At 46.3% G+C, this 13714-nt stretch overlaps 3 protein-coding genes across 3 annotated transcripts; 2 read left to right on the forward strand and 1 right to left on the reverse strand.

The window, feature by feature from the left end:
• Positions 1 to 1981: 1981 nt before the first annotated feature.
• LOC125523384 (protein odr-4 homolog) lies at positions 1982 to 6678 on the reverse strand. The gene is made up of 11 exons (XM_048688425.1): positions 6503 to 6678; positions 6157 to 6387; positions 5755 to 5853; positions 4909 to 4997; positions 4530 to 4646; positions 4101 to 4206; positions 3888 to 3972; positions 3688 to 3797; positions 2986 to 3116; positions 2592 to 2688; positions 1982 to 2495 (listed from the first exon to the last, which is right to left on the reverse strand). The coding sequence occupies exons 1-11, from the start codon at positions 6584 to 6586 to the stop codon at positions 2199 to 2201; spliced, it is 1446 nt and encodes a 481-aa protein (XP_048544382.1). The 5' UTR covers positions 6587 to 6678; the 3' UTR covers positions 1982 to 2198.
• A 129-nt stretch (positions 6679 to 6807) lies between these two features.
• Positions 6808 to 11114, forward strand: LOC125523383 (choline transporter protein 1-like). The gene is made up of 10 exons (XM_048688423.1): positions 6808 to 7137; positions 7850 to 8208; positions 8323 to 8468; positions 8829 to 9012; positions 9147 to 9220; positions 9305 to 9424; positions 9590 to 9946; positions 10064 to 10324; positions 10436 to 10663; positions 10787 to 11114. The coding sequence occupies exons 1-10, from the start codon at positions 6944 to 6946 to the stop codon at positions 10976 to 10978; spliced, it is 2115 nt and encodes a 704-aa protein (XP_048544380.1). The 5' UTR covers positions 6808 to 6943; the 3' UTR covers positions 10979 to 11114.
• A 212-nt stretch (positions 11115 to 11326) lies between these two features.
• Positions 11327 to 13427, forward strand: LOC125523385 (cold-responsive protein kinase 1-like). The gene is made up of 2 exons (XM_048688426.1): positions 11327 to 12160; positions 12228 to 13427. The coding sequence occupies exons 1-2, from the start codon at positions 12079 to 12081 to the stop codon at positions 13250 to 13252; spliced, it is 1107 nt and encodes a 368-aa protein (XP_048544383.1). The 5' UTR covers positions 11327 to 12078; the 3' UTR covers positions 13253 to 13427.
• Positions 13428 to 13714: the final 287 nt, after the last annotated feature.

A 13714-nucleotide genomic window follows, 5' to 3' on the forward strand; every position in this document is an offset into this window, starting at 1 on the left:
CATAAGGACTGCATACTTCTCTTGCAGCTTGAATATCTCTGCATCTTTCTTCTCCATATTTGTCCTCATATCTTAGACAACTGAGTTGGTCACCTCAGCTTTCCTCCCCTCTGCACTCTCCATCTTAGACTGCAAATATCTGAAATCCAGCACCCTATCTTCTTGGGCATTCAGCAGTTGATGAACATCTTCAACTAATTTGTCATAGTTGGCCTCCAGTTTATTTTTTTCTTCTGTCAAATGGTGAATAGTGAGTGAACTCTCCAGGTTATCCTTCCTCCTATCACTCCTACTGTCTTGATACATTTCCCATAGCTCCAACAATGCATTCTGCATTGTAGGAGGCCACTCTGGGTCAACCCATTCAACAGAACCACAGTTCTGACCTTCCTGCAGTATATCCAGCACCTATATTTGTTAAAGGATATGATTGTAAAGAACATCACAACTACACTAAATATTACAATTAAAGAATATGGTCTTAAGTAAAGAACTAAAGAACAACAGAACTAACTAACTGAAGAACATCACAACATGTGCACTGCAACCAAATCACATAGCCACATTTTTTAATCATAACAAAAAGTACAGCAACTATAAAGCACTCATAAAGCACTAAACTATCAGGATCAAAGCTTAAACAATGCTGTGCACTGGAAACTAAGCTCTTGGCCACATATTAAATTAATAGATGCCTACTCCAATGACCAGCATCAGTGCATCAGTACTAGTAATTGGATAAAGAATGGCAATCACAAGAACATAATCTAACTTGGACCAAACTACTACCAAATAAAAATACTGCGGGGCTACTACCAACTCATTTTAACACACAGAACATAGAAAGTGCAGAATCTTACTTTCAGAGGACAGGCTAAGAACCTCCTGCCCATCTCAAATCCCTCAAAGGCTACACGCCTCTCACATGGCAGCCCATGGTGCTGGCAGGGAACAATGGTTCCAGTCTCAATGCCCATGTAGTCTTGGTCTTCAATGCTGACAGGGATCTACAGGAGCAAAATGAACCAAACCCTCCCAAATCAAAGATCAAACCCCCAAAGCAGGAACCCTAACCCTAACCCTAGCTACACCACTCACCCGGTACAACATGATGTCGTCGGAGGAGTTCATGTACTGCAGGCTGGAGTAGTTGTCGCTGCTCTCATCCTTGTGAACCATGGCGCGGTGGCGGCGGGGGAATGCGCGGCGGTCGGCGGCAAATCAGCGGGCGAGAGCTCGAGCGAGGCGAGGGCTAGGGTTCGTGGCGAGTGAGTGAGTTGGGTTCGACCAGGTAGACCGACCGAGCCGGTTCGCCGGCTTGTCAACTGACTGGTGGGGCCGGGTTGTCAGATACAGCGTTAATACAACATTATACGCCACTTAGCCCGTATTGCAACGACTAGCCTCAAACTTGGTATTGACTTGCAAAAAATCTTAATAGTGATACTAACCCATTACAACTGTCCCAAGTGTGATACTTCCCTGCAATTTACTCCTGCCAGAGTCAAACGTCTGGCTGCCTGCATGCATCTATAAGCAAGCTACCGGTTGATGTATCACAAAATACTGCTTGCTTGCTCTAGTTTAATGGCGTCTTCCTCATGGTAGCAAATGTATAAATTTGTATGCTGCGGACAGAGATATTTTGTGGTGTCAAAATCAAGCCCAACCTGAGAAACATAGTTGTCTGTTTTGGTTGACTTCTATCTATTGTCTTCAGTCAGATGCCTACTCCCCAAGGCCAACACTCACTTGTCTAGTAAAGCATCAGCACAAATGATTAATCCAACAGAGAAGACATCCGATGCCGAAACAGGAGAAAGATTGAGTACTAGCCGTCCATCTGGTCACAGGCCAGATGCCTTTTCTCATAATTTAGTGGGCGCAAACTGGAAAAGAGAGTGAGTTATTCGTCTCTGCACGATCATCAAATGCTGTGGGTGAGCCTAGCCTAGCATCACACATCTCAATGACCAAACAATGAAGACGACGGCAGGGCTTGCATCACTCAAAAATACTCCACACAATTGTCCCTGTCATCGAAAAGGATGGATCATGTTCATGTATGTGCAGCACCTACAAACTGTTCACGACGAAAGAAACTCTACACTTTTCACATCCACAGCTGAGGTTTGGACAAAATATAAGATACACAAAACATGTCAACATCTTGGTTCGGCTGATGCAGCATGAATTACTCAGGTTTTCGAATTGGCAGGGAACGCAAACATAAATCCAACTAGAAGAGCAACCAGGAGCACAAACAAGGCAGCTAGGATGCTGAAACTGTTGCCTTGTGTTCTCCCCGAACCCGTCGCCTGTTCAGGGCGCTCATCTTTCGGACCAGGCCCTGCACGAGCACGTGATGAAGCTCCAGGCACCACATCCCAAAACGATTCTAGTGTGGCAGTAGATGCTGCGGTTTCTGGTTCTAGGATTGAGTTCTCTACTTCTGTTTCCAGTGATATCACTTCCTTGCAACGCTCCATTGCATCCTGCAGGTAACGTGCACATACAAGGGCACGTCAAGTCAAACATATTGTATTTTGGGCTTGCATCCAGACTATATAGCTAGGAGAGAACATAAGCACCTTTGTCGTTTCTGATTGTTGCAAGTAGTCACAAATATAGGAGCCAGCTAACCAAGGAATCAGAATCCTTCTAGGGAATGAGAAACTATAAGGTTCTCTGTTTGCAAAAAGAAAAGGATGTGATCAGTTGCGTAGACAAAAAAAAGCATCACAGACATGCTCCAAAGAAATAAAGAAATGTGACATATTTGTTTTCCCCTTACAATCAGAGGGTAAAAACTGTCTGCAGTTTAATACGATGTAGAAACATTAGCAAAGGAGGGTTTAGGGTTCTTTTATCAACAACAACAAAGCCTTTAGTCCCAAACAAGTTGGGGTAGGCTAGAGGTAAAATATGGTGGGTGTACTTATCATTCTATTCAATACAAAAATATTCCTAGAAGATAAGAAATACCTCAGCTCATGAAAATTAACTTGGGTAACCTTCTGAGATGCTGAATTCTCCATATCATTAGTTGTAGAGTCATCATCTGCCTCATCAAGGATGATATCTAATCTGCTTCGTAGGCTCGCAATGATGTCCACCTTAATACGGAGTAGGATAGGTAGAAAGGCAGCATAAAATACTATTAGTTTGCTAACCATTAAAATATGCTTGCACAAATTTAACAACAAGTTAAAATGACTGCATTTATAAAAATGGCAATAAATAAACCATTCAGGATAGATTTATCATGTTTAACTCTTTGGAGAGTCAATTCAACTAATGAGGGGCAATAAGACGATAGTGCCAACTTGCTAATAAATTCAGTACAAATGAAAAGCACCATCACTAGAAAATCAAAACAAAAAAAATCTACAGTTCTACATTACAGACACCAGATAATCATGCTATATATAGTTAAACAAAGGGTTCAAAATTCCCAAGTCAGTACAGAAATGCCAACCAAAATGCCTGTTCACATTTTCAATATTGTAAGCTCTTTTTACTTCAATTGATATTTAGTATAAAATTGGTGGTTTGGCTCCAAGCTCGTGGCTTGCACAGTTGTATGTGAAGCTATTATAACAAAATGGAGACTACATAGGTAACAAGGAAAATAATACAAGGCACAGAGATAAGCCAATAACAGTGGAAATTTTATCTCATTAATACCTTCAGATCAGATATAGCTTCCGAAATAGATTCTTTTGGGCCTAAGTATGCCAACGCACTGACAGATCCAGCAAAGAGAAGCAACCCAGCAACCCCCTCTAAACTGCATTCTTTAGTGTAAGCACTAACTATTAGGCTCACATAGTTATATCAAGAGAAATCAACCATACAATACAACAGAAACAGCGTTAGCTGAGCACCTCCGGCAGGCAAATTGTTCTTGAAAGGTACAAGCAAATCGACTTCGTGTGGGCCCTCTGAAGTGATGGTCATATCATCCAAAAACTAGTTGAAAATATTAAGAGTAATAAGTGGGTGTTAAACACAAACAAGATTAGACATTACACCATGAAATAGCTTGGAATTCGTTGTGCTTATTCAACTGAAACAAAGGTTAAGTGGTTCTAATTTACCAGATCTCCATCAATTAAGGCTTTGGCATTCTGCACTTCCTTTGTGAGATGACTGATTGTCTTCGAAATAACTTTCTTAAAAGGCTCAGCTTGAACAACTGTCAATCTATGGAAGTACGTATTGTAAGTAATCAGTCCAGAATGCGGAACATGAAATTCATGGATTTGCTACAGCCTACAGCACATGCGACTATGACTGGTAACTGGTAAGCACAGTTGGTCGTTTCTGTATTTTATAATTTTAATAACAAAAAGGGGCAGCTTGGAGCACGTAGCTCCTGCTTGCGCAGGGTCCGGGGAAGGCTTGTTTCTGTATTTTAATATATTTAATAAAAATCTAGTTAACTTAAAATGACACCCCTTCTGACTTTGAGACATAAATGACACAAGGATTGCTTAGCTACTAGTATCAGGCAGCATTGCAAGTACCTCGTCTCAAAATTGTATGTGCATCTGAAAGTTTGAAGCGAAGCTAATAATTTGCTATATTTGAAGTCACACGGCCTTAGACTTCCTGATGCCATCTCACATATGCGACAGGCCCACCTGTAACACATCAAAATTACGTTATAACCTATCAGTGTATTAACAGTATCTGAGCACGACAGATTTCCAAGGGCAATACCATTTATTGACATACAGAAATTAGGACAATCAATGTTAAACAAGCAAGAAAAAACAAATAAGAGTTGTCGAAATCCAAGTTCGGCAGGTCCAGCGTGATCAATGTGCTAAGAAGATTATGATACATTGATTTATCGGGGGAGGGGGAAGGAAACCAAAGTACTAGAGTAAAAATAATACGCACCTTCTTGGGCTGTAAGAGAGATGAAGGAGCAGCCTCTCATCAAAGTCACTGCCGTACCAGGGAACTGACTGAGAAACCACTCTGATAACCTGGGAAATAACATCAGTCGATAATCTGTACAATGAAAATGTCCTAGTAGGGTAGTACAGAGAAAAAAAATTCAACAGGTCATCACTAAAAGATCAGACAACAATGGCAAAAGATCCTAAAACAAATGCCAGCAGAATGTGCCCCCACCCCAGAATTCAACAAATGAATCAAAAAAGAAGTTGGTACTCAGTGTTCTAAATAATAAGGTCATTATGGCATTGTGAAAGGCAGTTTACAAGGTAAAGGTAGCCTTCCCGTTTGTTCAAGTTGATATTATGCCAAAATTCTTTAAGCAAAGACCACAAAACCTAGGCGGTAGAAGGGCCAGGTACAGAAAGATAACAGAAATAGGTCGGTAAATCAGGTTGGTTAATGGCCAAGCTTCATTTGAAAGATAAAAGTGATAGGCCAACATGAGGATATCTATTTTATTAAACAGGCGTTGATCATTTTCTAGCATTGTTTTCTATTTTTGTTCTCACCACAAAGTATATAACATGGAATGGAACATCTAATACGTAGCATTCACCAAGCCTAACTTGGTAAAATCCTCTCCATTCTATGGTGCTATGGACAAAAACTGGAACTTGAGTTCCATTATATCTTCTCAGAAACTTGTTTTGTTAACATATAAATTTGTATACATATCCTCAATTCCAAATAGCAAACCCGTGTATGAGCAAGTTTACAACACTAGTGCCACTATTCAGGACATTATTGGCACCTGTGATGAAACAGCAGGCCAAATGTTGGTACCTGTGATAAAACAGCAGAAGGAGTAGCTTTGAAGGAGCCTTCAGAAGACCATATATAGATACCCATGACACTCATTCCTCCAAGGAGCATCCTCGACACCTGCAGACCGTAAGAAGATTCACCAGTATTATCAAATATGTAGTTATTCCGAGTTGACATGACCAAATACAGTTGTGCTACCGTAGTATGATCTTGAGCAAAAGAATCAAATATGGCCGAATTTTCAATGTAATTGAGCAAGCAACTCGAACTGGACAGAAATTGTTGGGACTGCCACATTAAGGTCTGAAACCTACAGGAGAGTACTAATGATAAAAAAATGTTCAACTGTTATCTACAGCTGAAGATATTAGTATCGTCCGAGGTTTGTCGACTGTAACAAGTGAGGGCTGGACATTGGACCTGTCGGGCGTGTTCGGCGACCCAGTCGACATCGAACTGGAGCGTCGGCGGCGCGTCGTTAGAAGCCCCTGCACCACCTTTCCCGCCCTTGGGCTTGGCCTTGCCAGCTGAGGGGGCGGCGGCCCGGAGGGAGCAAGCGGGCTCGCCGGCATCGGTGGGCGGCGTGGGGAGCAGGGAGTAGACGAGTGCGCGGTCGGAGGAGGCGCTGAGCTTCCCGACCACCAGCCCCACCTGCACGCGGAAGAACCGATGAAACCAAATCAAACCAAACCTCCACGGCACGGCGACGGCGGCCTGCCCCTGCCTGAGATGCCATAGGACGAGCACGACGAGGAAGGGAAGCCACCTGCGATCGAAGGACGCCAGAGGAGGCGACGGCGTCCTCGAAGGCCTTGATGCGCGCCTCGTCGGCGACGACCGCCTTCACCATCGCTTCGCGGCGGAGGGCGATCTGGTCTGGACTGCAGAAGCGGCGGACGGCGGGGAGCCGTCACGACTTCACGTGACGCAGCGCACGGCCCCACCGCTTTCCCACCTCATTCACGTAAACCGTGATGCCACCGCTTTCCGCCGCGAGGTTACGTAAAACCCGAATCCGCTTTCGAGTTGCGATATCACTGGCAGTGGCACTGTGGCAGGCCAGTCGCAGTGAGGCGGAAGCTAGCAAGCGGCAGCAGCACTTTCCCCCCCTCGCTCCTTTCACCTGTGACCACCCGAGGAGGAAGGAGGAGGCGGCGAGCCGGCGACCTACTCCAATTCAGAAGAGCTGAGCTGCGGCAAGGGCATAATGCGGGGGCCCCTCGGCCGCGACGCCTCCGGTGCCGGCGCCGGGGGAGGAAAAGGAGGAGACGACGCCGCAGCCGGCATCATTCGCCACGACCGCAAGTGCCGGGACCTGCCGTTCCTCGCCCTCTTCGCCGCCTTCTGGGTCGCCATGATTGTCAACTCCAGCTTCGGGTTCAACCAGGGCAGCCCGCTCAGGTCGCTCCATTCCCCACCTTCCCTTTTTTCTTCTGCATTTATTTTTCCGCCGCTGTCGGTGCCCGCCTAGCTGCGATTAATTTTGCCTTTTTGGGTGGATTCCGTCGGTGAAGGTCTGCCACATTTGCCAATTTCTCGCATATTTAGATTAGATCTTTCGAGGATGGGTACAGCCTAGGGGCTAAAACTTGTCTCCTGCTCTTCCACTTTTTGCTCCTTAGTCACTTTTGATGTTTACTACCTCCAACTAACAGTAGAAATAGCTTGTGGGAAATGCAAATGAAGTGCTTGTTGCCTATTGTGGAGCTTTCCTCCACTGGATGCAATGAACCCCTAGTCTCACTAACTGTAGGATTGTCGGTTTAGCCAAATAAGGTGATGAATCCTTGCTTACATTTTCTCCTCCAATTGTTGACACTCATCAAGTAATAAGTGATGCTTAAAATGGTCTGTTGCCTTCATTGCCCTCCTTCACAATTTATTTATCTTTGCAACCCATTTAAGGAGATGCAGAGATTTGTTGCTGTAGTTGGGTGCTCCTACGAACATGAGGTCCCCACAAAGGAAGGGGTGATTATACAGGGTGGAAGATGAATAGAACGTCGTTCGTTACAAACATTTCGTGTGCCGCTGTTCATTGTTTTTGGAATTTATAGTGGTCTTTGTTGGTGAAGACATCTATATTTGGTTTTTCTCTGCTCTGATCATGCAGGCTGACTTACGGACTGGACTACAAAGGGAACATATGTGGCAGCAAGCACGGTGACCCAGATTTGAGTGAGCTGGATGTTCGTTACTGGGTGAACCCCAACCAGGTGTACCAAAGTGGGCTCAAAAATAGCACAAATGATCTAGCTGATGCTAAGGCCATCTGCCTGATGGAATGCCCCTATCCTGCGGAAGATGGGCTGAACTTTGTTTGTGATTATCCGGAAGGCGACATACGGCTCTCTGTCGATGATTGGATCGACAGGGACTATGATTACTTCGAGTATCTCACACCAGATATGAGGAACAGTTCTCTTCAGTTGCAGGGTCCGTGTTACCCCATCATATTTCCGAGTATAAATGGTAAGTCTCGCATGAATAATTGAATATCAAGTCCTCTGATACTCAGCAAGATCCTGCCAATTTGTGAGAACGTGAAGTACATGCGCTAATTTTGATCTCTTTCTGTCACTGCAGTCTACTGGAGCTGCCAGTTTATTGCAAGGCCATCCAATGTTTCTCTGAAGCATTGGCAGCAGATGGGTGGTGTTAGCATTGATGAGAACATGCTAATAGACAAGACAATTCACAATAGCATCAACTATAAATCTTCTGTCTTAAAGGTTTGTCTCAGTACTACTTGCACTATCGGTCCATTTATCTGTTTCACAAGAAATATATTCTTCCTAAGTTCTTATCCAAAATGTCTGTCCATATATAGTTAAAGCATGCTTTTCTTCTATGGGTCAACATTATTTCACTGCAAGTTACACGACATTAAATGTTCCGTCAGTAAAGAAACACTATCAGCCGCATGTATTGCTAAAACAAAGTAGCAGCCTCATGTGATTGATATTACTCGGTTACATTTGTTAGATTCAATTTGACAGATATGCTCCTGCAAAAAACATTGAGAGCTATGTACATGCTTGCTTGTGTATATGTAGATTCTTGGAACTAATATTTTTTTTCTTATTTTGCAGAGATATGTTGCAGATATTGGGAAGTCTTGGCCTGTGTTAATCGTTTGTGGGGGATTACTCCCTCTTTTCCTATCTTTGATATGGTTAGCGATGATCCGATATTTTGTTGCTGGTATGCCATGGATAACAGTGATCCTTTTCAATGCCCTTGTAGTATCAGTCACGATGTTCTTCTATATAAAAGGTAGGATGCTTACCCAACTTCTAAATATAAGTACCACAAACTGTTATAGGTAGCAAAGTGGCGTCATGTGATATTTATCAGGAGACATCATCTTATACGTAATCTCATATGTTTGGAATATTTTATGTACTCAGCTGGCTGGATTGGCAATGATCCCTTAACTGTTGTGATTGGTCCAAGTGATCCATATGTCAGCATAGGTGGACGGGTATGCTTGTACCTCCTGTTGTTATTATTTTTAACACTATCTTTGCTACACTTTTCGTTATCCCATGATTCATCTCTTCACCAGGAAATAAACCACCTTCATGCTGCTGCTGTATTGATGACAGTGGTAATGATCATTGCTTTCCTGACTTCAATAGCTCTTGTTCGGCGTATACTGATAGCGACATCCACAACCGTCCTAAAGGTGCGTATGGTGCTGAATCCACTAGCTTCACATGCACACCGTTTCCCGCAATAAGCTGTGCGGGATTACAGCTCGCATTTTGCAAAAGCATGGGTGCTAGCTTATGTGTGTTGTCTATTTCTTGCTTGTATTTTCTGAGCGCTCATCAGGATGAACTGTATGTAGGTGGCTGCAAAGGTCATTGGTGAAGTCCATGCACTCATCATCTTTCCGGTCGTACCATACTTCGCCCTTGCTATCATCTATATGTTCTGGTTTGCGGCGACACTGTATCTTTTCAGCTCTGGTCAAGTTCTACAAAATGATTGCAATGCAGAGTGCTGCTCATTTGATCTCAAGCTGGGAAAAGTAAATTGTGACAGCTGTTGCGGGTACAGTGTCCATTACACCCCTCATATTGGAATTGCGATTCTTTTCCACCTGTTTGGCTGTTACTGGGCAACACAATTCTTCATCGCATGCTCTTCGACCGTAATTGCTGGATCAGTTGCTTCATACTACTGGGCGCGTGGTGAAATATCGGTAAGCACCGCACACGAACCTTAGACTGGCAAATAACTCCAGTTAATTGTCATGTTTTAACATTGGAAGGCAGTGTTTTCCATCCGACTGATTGTGTGGCACATTGTTGTTTTGCAGCATGACATACCATTTCATACCGTGGTGTCCTCCGTGAAGCGTTTGCTGCGCTACAGCCTTGGATCTGTGGCTCTAGGTTCACTGATCGTATCCAGCGTGGAGTGGGTGCGGTGTATACTTAAATCGCTCCGCCGTAGGCTGAAGGGGGTTGATTCAACTGGTGAAAGCCGCTTGGGGAAGACAGTGTCATCCTCATCTCACTGCTGCTTGGGCTGCATAGACTGGACCATCAAGTCAGTGAACCGGAATGCTTATATCGTGGTAAGTACCAACAGTCCTCCTCGCTGTACTTGTTACAACTGTCTTGTGTGGCTTTGATGAGAATTGCGCCGATACAAATCGGTTTCTTGACACCGCGAACTGCCGGTGAAGATTGCCGTTACAGGGAAAGGGTTCTGCAAAGCCTCCGAGCTCGCGACCGGGCTGATAATGAACAACATACTGCGCATCGGTAAGGTGAACGTCATCGGGGACGTGATCCTCTACCTCGGAAAGCTGTGCGTGAGCCTGTCCAGCGCGCTGTTCGCGTTCCTCATGCTGGACACCCACAAGTACAGGTCTGCTCACAACAAGATATCGTCCCCGCTCTTCCCCGTGCTGGTAAGCAAGCGGTGTCCTTTCGAAATACGGCCGAAAACCGCACTCACCTATCCGTCCTAGATGCATGCATAACTGAACTTAACTTAGCTCCGGCATGACATATGTGTACATTTTGGTTGTCAGCTGTGCTGGGCGCTTGGGTACGTGGTGGCGCAGCTCTTCTTTGGGGTGGTGGAGACGTCGGTGGAGACGATAATCCTGTCCTTCTGCCAGGACGCGGAGGAGCACGACGGGGAGGCGCAGTACGCTCCCCCGCTGCTCATGGAGACGCTGGGCGACACGAGCCAGCTGCAGAGGCTCACGCAGGGCCCTTGATTCGACCCAGCTTCTCGGCATTGATCGACTTTAGTAGTGTAGGGTTACCAGAGGCAGCTGGTTGGGTGAATGGCTTTGACCATAATAATACGCACTATATACTACTACTATTAATTAACTGCGCTGTTAGGTGGAATGAAGGCATGCCTGGCTACGGTGGCAAAGACCTCTACTACTAGTAGTGTCGATGAAGTTTCTTTGTGATGGGGATGGGGATGGCAATCGGATACCAGATGGATGGTGGATGTTGCTCCATGACTGACGGTTCAACCTATATCCCGCAAAAAAAAAAAAGAGAAACGGTTCAACCTATATCAATGCTAGGTAGTAGTACAACGGAAGTCTAGCAATGATGAAATGCGATCATCATGGTGATGTGAGCACTGGTGTAAAGCAACCGAATGGGGTTGGAAACCAAATACTAGGTGGTACAAGTAGTCGTGTCGTGTCTCGTGTGGCTGCTATGTGAGAAAACGTGCTGGTGGTCAACAGAGACTAGAACAAAATATCGTTAGTGAGACTACCCGAAGTAATAACTTAACTCTTTCAAACCCAAGGGGTCTGGTGGGTTTAGATGGATGAGGGAGATTTTTTTGCTTTTGTTTTTTGTTTTTGCGGATGATGGATGAGGGAGATTGGAGTGGACCGGCCGTCTAATGATTCATCTGAAATCTACTCTACACTGCAAATTATCTACATGTGTGTGCAGGTCAACTGACTATATGTCGGCCATCTGAAATGGAAATTACCTGCGTGTCAACGTCGCGCGCCACCATTTAATCTAGTGCACACTAGTGCTATCAAAGCAAAATATGTCATAGCAGGCTGCTGAATGCTGCCCCCGTTCATACACAACGCCTCCTAAAAGCACGCCTAGTCCTAGCTAGGCGTCATTTTCTGTCACTCTCCGTCTCGGCCGGCCGGTCGTGGAAGAGAGCTTCATATTATTATTACATCCGACTTTTCCTGATGCGGCAATTCAACCAGCTTCTTCTTCTCCTCCGTGTCTGATCACTCGCCATCACCGGCTTCTTCTCCTCCATACAGGAGCTAGGAAGGAACTCTCTCTGGTGCTGTGTGTATTATATGATCGAGTCGCCATGCCTTGTTGCTCTTGCTGCTTCCGCGTCTCCAACAAGGAAGAGAAACACGCCTCCGATCTCTACTCCCGTTCCATGGGCAGTAAGCAACAGTTTCCCATTCCTCACGTTACTTGCCATTCATGGAATTGACTAACCTTTGGCTTCAGGACTGTCATCTGAGAAGAAGATCAAGCTCTTCTCCTACGCGGAGCTGCGGTCGGCGACCAACAACTTCCACCGGAGCAACCACATCGGGCGAGGCGGCTTCGGCGCCGTCTACAAGGGCGCGCTGCGGGACGGCAGCGGCGACGTGGCGGTCAAGGTGCTGTCCGCGCACTCCCGGCAGGGCACCAGGGAGTTCCTCACCGAGATCGACGTCATCGCCAACGTGAAGCACCCCAGCCTGGTGTCCCTGCTGGGCTGCTGCGTGGAGGGCCGCCACCGCATCCTCGTCTACGAGCTCCTCCCCAACGGCAGCCTCCACGGCGCCCTCCTCGCCTCCGCCGGCGACCCCTCCAGGCTCACCTGGGCGATCAGGCGCGGCGTCTGCGTCGGCGTCGCTAGGGGCCTGGCGTTCCTGCACGAGGAGATGGCATCCGGCCCCATCGTGCACAGGGACATCAAGGCCAGCAACGTCCTCCTCGACGCCGGCTACGGCGCCAAGATCGGCGACTTCGGCCTCGCCAAGCTCTTCCCGGACGCCGCCACGCACGTCAGCACCCGCGTCGCGGGGACCGCGGGGTACCTCGCGCCGGAGTACGCGCTGTACGGCCATCTCACCAAGAAGGCCGACGTCTACAGCTTCGGGGTGCTGCTGCTGGAGACCGTCACCGGCAAGAGCAGCTCCAGGAGCTTCCATTTATCCGACGAGGGGGACAAGGTGCTGGTGGAGAGGGTGTGGGAGCTCTACGAGGCGGCCAACCTCAGGGACATGATCGACCCGGCGATGGAAGACGGCTGCAATGAGGAGGAGGCTGTGAGGTACATGAAGGTGGCGCTGCTGTGCACGCAGGCGACGCCGCTGCGGCGGCCGTCGATGCCGCGGGTGCTGGAGATGCTGGAGAGGGAGGATGTCCGGTTGAGGGAGAAAGAGATCACGCCGCCGGGCTACGTCCTCCGGGACAACAAGGACATCCACTCCACGTCCATGGTCGTTGCTTCGCACACCGTGACGGAGGTAGCGCCAAGGTAAAGAAGTGTTAAACGAGTCTATAGCCTAGCCCTAGGTTGTTAGGATCAGCTTGTGTGCTGTATAAATAATGATCAAGTTAGGTTGTTGTAGATAAATCCTAATTGGATTGTATCTTGTACCCTGCCTGAGTATAAATGGAAGGCAAGGCCTGCACATAAATCAGGGCAATTCATTCCTTCTGACTAGAAGGTTCGACCGTTCGAGTAACTAGCTAGCTAGTAGTAGTAGAATTGAACTGACAAGCTGAGACAAGCTGAGAGGGTCTAGCAGTCCTTGCCATGAATGATGTCATCATTGTTTTCTCTTTGATAAGAGCCAAAAATGCATTTGGCCTTTGCATCGATGTATGCATGCAACCATGTTTAGTGTTGTTCCACAACTTTGTAAGGCAGATTGTCTTTTGATTTAATCCTTTCAAGGAGCAACCGTCAGGAGCGTTGTCTTTTCATTAAAAAGAAGAAA

Source organism: Triticum urartu, chromosome 7, assembly GCF_003073215.2.
Source record: "Triticum urartu cultivar G1812 chromosome 7, Tu2.1, whole genome shotgun sequence".
NCBI lineage: Eukaryota > Viridiplantae > Streptophyta > Magnoliopsida > Poales > Poaceae > Triticum > Triticum urartu.

Coding starts and splice junctions, on each gene's coding strand:
- LOC125523383 (XM_048688423.1), top strand. CDS start 6,944: ATGCGGGGGCCCCTCGGCCGCGACGCCTCCGGTGCCGGCGCCGGGGGA. Junction 9,221..9,304: donor ATGTCAGCATAGGTGGACGG/GTATGCTTGTAC, acceptor TCTCTTCACCAG/GAAATAAACCACCTTCATGC. Junction 10,664..10,786: donor CCCCGCTCTTCCCCGTGCTG/GTAAGCAAGCGG, acceptor TTTGGTTGTCAG/CTGTGCTGGGCGCTTGGGTA.
- LOC125523384 (XM_048688425.1), bottom strand. CDS start 6,586: ATGGTGAAGGCGGTCGTCGCCGACGAGGCGCGCATCAAGGCCTTCGAG. Junction 4,998..5,754: donor CTTCTGCTGTTTTATCACAG/GTACCAACATTT, acceptor GTTATTTCCCAG/GTTATCAGAGTGGTTTCTCA. Junction 3,117..3,687: donor AAGCTATATCTGATCTGAAG/GTATTAATGAGA, acceptor CTCCGTATTAAG/GTGGACATCATTGCGAGCCT.
- LOC125523385 (XM_048688426.1), top strand. CDS start 12,079: ATGCCTTGTTGCTCTTGCTGCTTCCGCGTCTCCAACAAGGAAGAGAAA. Junction 12,161..12,227: donor CTACTCCCGTTCCATGGGCA/GTAAGCAACAGT, acceptor CTTTGGCTTCAG/GACTGTCATCTGAGAAGAAG.